The 7,772-nt window shown below is 30.8% G+C and overlaps 1 protein-coding gene across 3 annotated transcripts in view; it reads right to left on the bottom strand.

Annotated features, from left to right (window-relative positions):
- Positions 1-4,663: 4,663 nt before the first annotated feature.
- The window catches only part of LOC106466426, a 20,286-nt gene continuing 17,177 nt past the window's right edge, over positions 4,664-7,772 (bottom strand). For all 3 annotated transcript variants that reach the window (XM_022394437.1, XM_022394435.1, XM_022394436.1), the window contains one exon: positions 4,664-5,878. In XM_022394437.1, coding sequence (XP_022250145.1) covers positions 5,570-5,878 — 309 coding nt within the window. In that variant the 3' untranslated portion in view covers positions 4,664-5,569. The remainder of the gene's footprint in view (positions 5,879-7,772) is intronic.

Genomic DNA, 7,772 nt, shown 5'->3' with positions numbered 1-7,772 from the left:
CATTGAATATACCTGTAACCATCAAACCCATTGATCCTATCAGGTCATTGACTATACCTGTAACTACCAAACCTGCTGAACCTATCAGGTCATTGACTATACCTGTAACTACCAAACTTGCTGAGCCTATTAGGTCATTAACTATATCTGTAACTACCAAACCTGCTGAACTTATCAGGTCATTGACTATACCTGTAACCATCAAACCCATTGATCCTATCAGGTCATTAACAATACCTGTAACTACCAAACCTGCTGGTCATTAGATGTGCACTTAATTCATTAACATATCATATTTTTTTCAGTAATACATTTACTACACTTACAGTATTAAATATGATATGTGTGAAATATTGATTTAAGTACCATTATTGTTTCCTATATATATTGAAGTTGAAATAAAATTAGAAGAGTAAATAAATCTCACTGCTTTGTGATCTTAGAGAAAGGGTGTGATTTGTTGTTTATGATGTAATCTAATTTTCTTCAGAAACTGAAGTTGTGAATGTTAATCATATAGAAACTGAGGTGTTCAGGAAGACCACCTGTTGCAACTCTAGTAATTGTCTTGTAAAATCATCACAGTAAACATACAGAAAAAAGCTAAAAACCAGTGACTCATTCTCTTAACTCTCTCAATATGGGCTCAGTCAATTTGACCAACCACATGACCTCTTTGTACTCGTTCAAAGTCTTTATAGCTTTGGTACTATTAACTTTTAATATAGTGTGTAAATCTTCATGAAATGTGGCAGTCTTTCAAGTAAACATTATAAAAACATACAAAAAATCATATTTTTGGTGAAGTATTTTTAATAAACTAAAATATATTGATTAATTATATATTATGAATACATCAAGTATTTGTTTTGAATAGTCTGTGTGCAAAGTGATTTTCATGTTAAGATTAAAAATACATTTCAAATGTTTGTTTTCAGTGAAACTTTATATTTTATCTATTATTTTCTCTAAATGGTATTACATAAACAAAAAATAGTTTAATAACATTTTGAATGTAAACCACTAAAACCTCATGATATACACAGTAAATGATACCTGGGCCAATAGGTTTAATAGTCACCACACTATACATACAAATAAAAACTGAAAACTCTAGTGACTCCACTACCTTATAAAACAACTACAGTATACATATAACAATTAAAATAATGACTTAATCTGGTAAAAACCATCACAATAAACACAGACAAAACTAAAAGCTATAATAATTATTTGTATTATAATCATAACAGTAAACAATTTTTGATAAATGTAGATTTTCTTTTACCAAAAAGTACAAGAAACTTGAAATTAACAAACCAGAACTTACTTTGACAGTCACTAAATTCTCTTGAATATCTGTAAATAGAAATGGGGAAATTATTTAAAATATATAATTTTATCTTTGTTTGTGTGTATAAGTGTGCATGACTAAGGATTAAGAAGACTATAGTAAAGAATCCATTGTCAGTCCTAGTTTTTACCTTAAAGTCATAAGGATTAAGAAGACTATAGTAAAGAATCCATTGTCAGTCCTAGTTTTTACCTTAAATTTTATAATAAGTTCATTATTGTTTTATAGCAATGACTGTAATTGCCTATTAATATAATTAATAGCACTGATGCTATTAATTTCATTATATATATATATATACATACAAATATATATATTTATTTATACAAATGAGTGGAAGGTCAATATTTTAGAATTTAATTCATGATATGTAAATAGCTTGGGAAACACACATGGCTAAGTTAAAAGTAAGGATTTTTTTATGTATTTTTAAGTATAAGCTCTCATAAGTTAAGTAAACTCAATAATAAGATTCTACCAAACTGAACAAACACCAGCTCTAATAAGCTAAGTAAAATCAATAGTAAGATTCTACCCAAGCATTGAATGAAACCTGCTGTACACAGATTTAGGTGGACATGTGGACTTTGTTCTCCTAAAGAGAATAGTCAAACAATCAAAAACACTTGTGTTTTGGGTCTTATTTTAAGTCTAATAATAAACAAATATAGCTGAACAAAATACTTGCTAATATTTCAGCTAAAGTAAATTACGGTTAGCTGGTACAGGTATTTATATCCAACAGTAAAAATAACAAGTTTCCTCTGTCTGAATAATATCTATAAACTACTGAGGACATAAAAATTTTAAGTTACAGAAAGAAACTGTTTATGTGTGTAAGTATACAAGTGGATAGCACATAAGTCTCTCTATCAAGAATACCCAATATTGAATCTCAGCCACTAGCAACACAGAAATAGTGCTTTTCAGGATTTCCCTCAAGACAGCAACAGATTAACAGCCAAAACATAGTATAAGAACTAATTAGTAATGAATAACAAAAAAGTAGTAACTACATAATTATTAAATTTAGGTGACCATGACAACAATTGTTATCTGATCACCACAATCTCACAGACCCAGATTATAAGAAGTAACACTGCTTCTCCCTTATTATGCAGAATGGAGACCCAATAAGTACTAATGGTAAAGTTGTCTTTTTGTTCATATTTGGTTATTTAACAAAATGGCATTCTACCAAATAGACATCCACTCCAGAAACACACACTCACAGAATTGAAACTTTTAATAGGTGTCTAGATCTAACTGCTGTATTATTTTGTACCAAGTTATGAGAGTTTTATCTTGATTCAAAAAGATTGGATTTTCACTAGTCACACAAGTACCAGCAAGAAGATGAATTTATAGAATCTTAATCTCCAGTCAGAAAAAAAAATATTAAGGTATGTTTAAAAAAACTTTAGGGCAAACATTCAGTTCAACATGAATTTATATAAAAGCAATACAGATATTTCAAAATAAAGTGCTTATTATGTAATAAACAAGATTATTAAAATATAATTGTTACATCAAAACCATACACCCTTCTTACCAGATAACCCCATACTTGTTATCTGTCAAGAGACATAAATGCTGATGATGTCTTCAAATTTGGTGGATTCCTGAAATTTTATTAATCCACCAGTTCTTACACCAAGTGAAAGTCAACATTACCATCACATTGATATCCCAAGATGACTAAAAACACATTTTTAATCTTACAACTTTCTAGGGTTATATTTAAACAATCAGGAATATTTAGGACCACACGAGATATTGTAACATATCTGTTTCTTATGCAAGTTAATACAACTTCAAATTGTTTTAATGTATGATTTTTTTCCTTTGTAAGCTATCAAATATTTTTGCTACTTATCAAAGGCCTCTATAAAACTAAGTCCCAGTCAATACTGAAAGTGATATAGTTCTATACACAAAACACATACATTTCAAATTCTATTATTATAGATAACTTCATAGTTTTGATTTCATACAGTGTAGTTTGTACGCTGTTCTTCCGAAGAAACACCTGTTACCTGTAGTTGTACTCTGTCCCACTGTGGACTGCAATATGGTAGTATCTTTTGGCAAAGTCCCCATCACTACTCCAGTTGATGTATCAACAAGTACGTTCGAAGCACAATTACCTAGCCTTGTCGTTTGAACCGATGATGGTTTTACAGTTGATGCAACCTAGAAGATCAAAATATCCATTCACACTTCGGCACCAACACATTTCTCTAATTTTTTGTAATGTTACTGAAAAATGGTGAATATAGTGATGATTAAACTTAGAAATGTTAATACAAATTGTGAAAGAAATTTCAAAACCTTTTCTACATTAAAATTCCTACCTTACGAAACCTAACTAGATATCTTATCATGTTACACTTTTTGAGACAAATTCTAAGCTGTCAGTTAGATAAAAAAAAACATTTCAGCAAAAAACAGAATTTTATAGCTTGAGCTTATGGTGAACTCAGTTCTACATTAATTCATAGATTGAATTTATGGTAAACTTAGTTCGACTTTAATTTATAGATTGAGCTTATAGTTAACTCAGTTCTTCATTAATTTATAGCGTGAGCTTATGGTGAACTCAGTTCTACATTAATTCATAGATTGAGCTTATAGTGAACTCAGTTCTACTTTAATTCATAGATTGAGATTATAGTTAACTCAGTTCTACTTTAATTTATAGCTTGAGCTTATAGTGAACTCAGTTCTACTTTAATTTATAGTTTGAGCTTATAGTAAACTCAGTTTTACTTTAATTTATAGACTGAGCTTATGGTGAACCCAGTTCTACATTAATTTATAGCTTGAGCTTATATTGAACTCAGTTCTACTTTAATTTATAGCTTGAACTTATGGTTAACTCAGTTCTACTTTAATTTATAGTTTGAGCTTATAGTAAACTCAGTTTTACTTTAATTTATAGACTGAGCTTATGGTGAACCCAGTTCTACATTAATTTATAGCTTGAGCTTATATTGAACTCAGTTCTACTTTAATTTATAGCTTGAACTTATGGTGAACTCAGTTCTACATTAATTCATAGATTGAGCTTATGGTGAACTCAGTTCTACATTAATTCATAGATTGAGCTTATAGTGAACTCAGTTCTACATTAATTCATAGATTGAGCTTATAGTGAAATCAGTTCTACTTTAATTTATAGCTTGAGCTTATAGTGAACTCAGTTCTACTTTAATTTATAGCTTGAGCTTATAGGTGAACTCAGTTCTACATTAATTTATAGCTTGAGCTTATAGTTAACTCAGTTCTACTTTAATTTATAGATTGAGCTTATGGTGAACCCAGTTCTACATTAATTTATAGATTTAGCTTATGGTGAACTTAGTTCTACTTTAATTTATAGCTTGAGTTTAATGAACTAAGTTATACTTGAATCTATAGATTGAGCTTATAGTGAACTCAGTTCTACTTTAATTTATAGCTTGAGCTTATAGTTAACTCAGTTCTACTTTAATTTATAGCTTGAACTCATAGTTAACTCAGTTCTACTTTAATTTATAGCTTGAGCTTATAGTTAACTCAGTTCTACTTTAATTTATAGAATGAGCTTATAGTTAACTCAGCTCTACTTTAATTCATAGCTTGAGTTTATAGTGAACTCAGTTCTACTTTAATTTATAGCTTGAGCTTATAGTGAACTCAGTTCTACTTTAATTTATAGATTGAGCTTATAGTGAACTCAGTTCTACTTTAATTTATAGCTTGAACTTATAGTTAACTCAGTTCTACTTTAATTTATAGCTTGAGCTTATAGTTAACTCAGTTCTACTTTAATTTATAGCTTGAGCTTATAGTGAAGTCAGTTCTACATTAATTCATAGATTGAGCTTATAGTTAACTCAGTTCCATTTTAATCCTATTATGGATAGGCTTCTGTATCCAACTTTATTTGCAACTAGCTTTGCCTGACCTGTCAAAAGATGACGGGTTGGAGTTTTGTAAAAGAACCCAGGGGCCCCAGCCCTTCCTTCACCAAGCTTTGTCGACCAAACTTCCCCCCTTCATCATAAAAGGAAAACAATGAAATTCTGACAGAGAGGACTACTGTTTGGGTTACTCATCGCATCATTCAAGTACATTAGGAACTCTCATCTTGGAGACATTGTTACTTTTCCCTTGTAACAGCAGTTTATGAATTTTCCATCTGAATGTCTTTCAGTTTTAAAATTTAATGAATTAAGTCTTGCAAACAACGTTCATTGTACTACAACTCTGTTGTTCTATTACTGATTCATCAAATGTGTTATCAATTGTAGTAATTTGTCTTTGTATGTTTCTTCTATATGCTCTGCATCTTGCATGACTTTCTGCATCTAACCGTCGTCTTTCTTCAGTCTGCTCCCAAGTCTCATTTTTTATTTTTCTTAAAATACGTTCCCGTTCTAATCTCCTTCTTTTGGCTACATTTTCTGTGCTTTGATGAGCTCTAAATCTTTGTTGTCTTTCTCGGTTTTGACGACGTCTTCGTTCTTCTGCTGTCTCCATCTTAAAATGTCAATTTTAATTTCAATCATTAACTTAAACATAAAAGACAGCTTTGTCTAAGTAAATCTTCTACTTCAAATTTAAAATGATTCTACTTTACTTCTTTATATAAATATTGTTCCTGCAATTGGATAAGTTTTGCTAGCATGCCGTTGTTGCACTCTAATAAATAACATTTAGAAAAAGTCCTAAGTTACAATGAATATAAAAATCTTTTTTTTTCTTACCTTGAAATTTATTTATCAAAATATTGTCATCCTCTGATTACTTTTTTGTAGGTAGGAATTTAATGGCTTATTACTTTATTGGCACACCAAATATTTTAATGTCATTCTTTATAACTTGAGACTTTTAATTTCTTAACAAATTTTTAATGTGCTGCCAAAAGATAGATACAGACTTTTATATATATTAGACCAGTTATCTGGGGTAGCAGAGTAAGTAATTCTAAGCATTAGGAATCCAAAGCCTCACTAACATAATCTTACCACCAAAACCTTGACCCATAACTTCCCAGCAGAAACTGAAGTATAGCTGATTTACCGGTTCCATGAAGTTCTTATTCAAGTGGTAAGTGGAAGATTTCACAAATCCATCAATATTCATATGTACTAGAAAATATTTTTCTAATTATGTCATATAGCCTAAATACTACAGTTTAAATGCCAAAATAAGATGACACACTCAAAACCAATAAGATTAAGGTTTTGACAAAAATTTTATCACAAAGTTTAAACCTGAAAATTAATTTCAAGTACCATCATTAGTTAAGATTAATGGTAACATGTTTGGGAGAAAGACAGAAAAAAAGATGTTTTATCCAAAAAGGTAATAATAAAATTGAAAAACTTCATGAAAACCTAATAAAAGCATACAATCTATGGTCACTTACCTCAAACTTAGATGTTTCTAAAACCTGCCAAGAACTTTAAAATGTCTAGGTCAATCTAAGTATTAGGTCGTCAAGAAATTAATGTCACATTTTGGAACACTTTCATTAACCACCCCCCAAAAAATGTACATGTTAGTGTAGCCTATATAATGTGTAAAGTTTAGTATACTCTAATCCTTCATGGTGATGGCACACGAAGACATACACATTTGGTATGTAATGCTGTTTGAATACAAGAAGGGAAACAATGTCCCTGTAGCCATTGTGAATATCAAAAAAGTTTATGGAAATGTTTTGAATGTTTGTAAGTGTCAACAATGGTTCAACACATTTTGTTCAGGTGACTTTAGCCTTAAAAACTGTAATTGCAGGGGCCAACATGTTGGAATTGATATTGATGCTCTGAAGACGCTTATTGAGTCTAACCCAAGGCAAAACACTCGTGAAATGGCCCTGAAATTGCATGTCTCTCACAAACAATACGTAAACATGTAAGGAATTGGGAAAACTCCATAAAGAAGGTGTTTGGGTGCTTCACAAACTCTCCGATAATCATCATTTCCAACGTGTAAACGTTGCTTTGTCTCTTCTGACGCATAATGTGCGTGAACCATTTTTGGACAGAATTGTCACCGGTGATGAAAAATGGATTCTATATGCAAATATTAAACACTGATGAAAAATGGATTCTATACTCAAATATTAAACACCAAAAACAATGGCTCAGTCCTAGACAAAAACCTCTCTGACCCCAAAACCTGGGCTCCATCCGCAGAAAGTGATGCTTTGCATTTGGTGGAACATCAAAAGAGTAAGTTTGATGTAACACAAGATTATGGAGTTGGTGGGAAGTTCTCCCCCACCCACCATATTCTACAGATATGGCAACAACAGATTAACATCTTTTTTGTTTACTGCAACACAATCTTAATGAGAAAATGTATGCAAAATTGAAAGGTGTTAAAGAGGACATCGACATGATTTTTGCTTCAAAGCCAAGTG

This window comes from Limulus polyphemus, unplaced genomic scaffold (genome assembly GCF_000517525.1).
Source record: "Limulus polyphemus unplaced genomic scaffold, Limulus_polyphemus-2.1.2 Scaffold2256, whole genome shotgun sequence".
NCBI classification, from domain to species: domain Eukaryota; kingdom Metazoa; phylum Arthropoda; class Merostomata; order Xiphosura; family Limulidae; genus Limulus; species Limulus polyphemus.
This window is presented reverse-complemented; position numbering and strand designations above follow the sequence as displayed.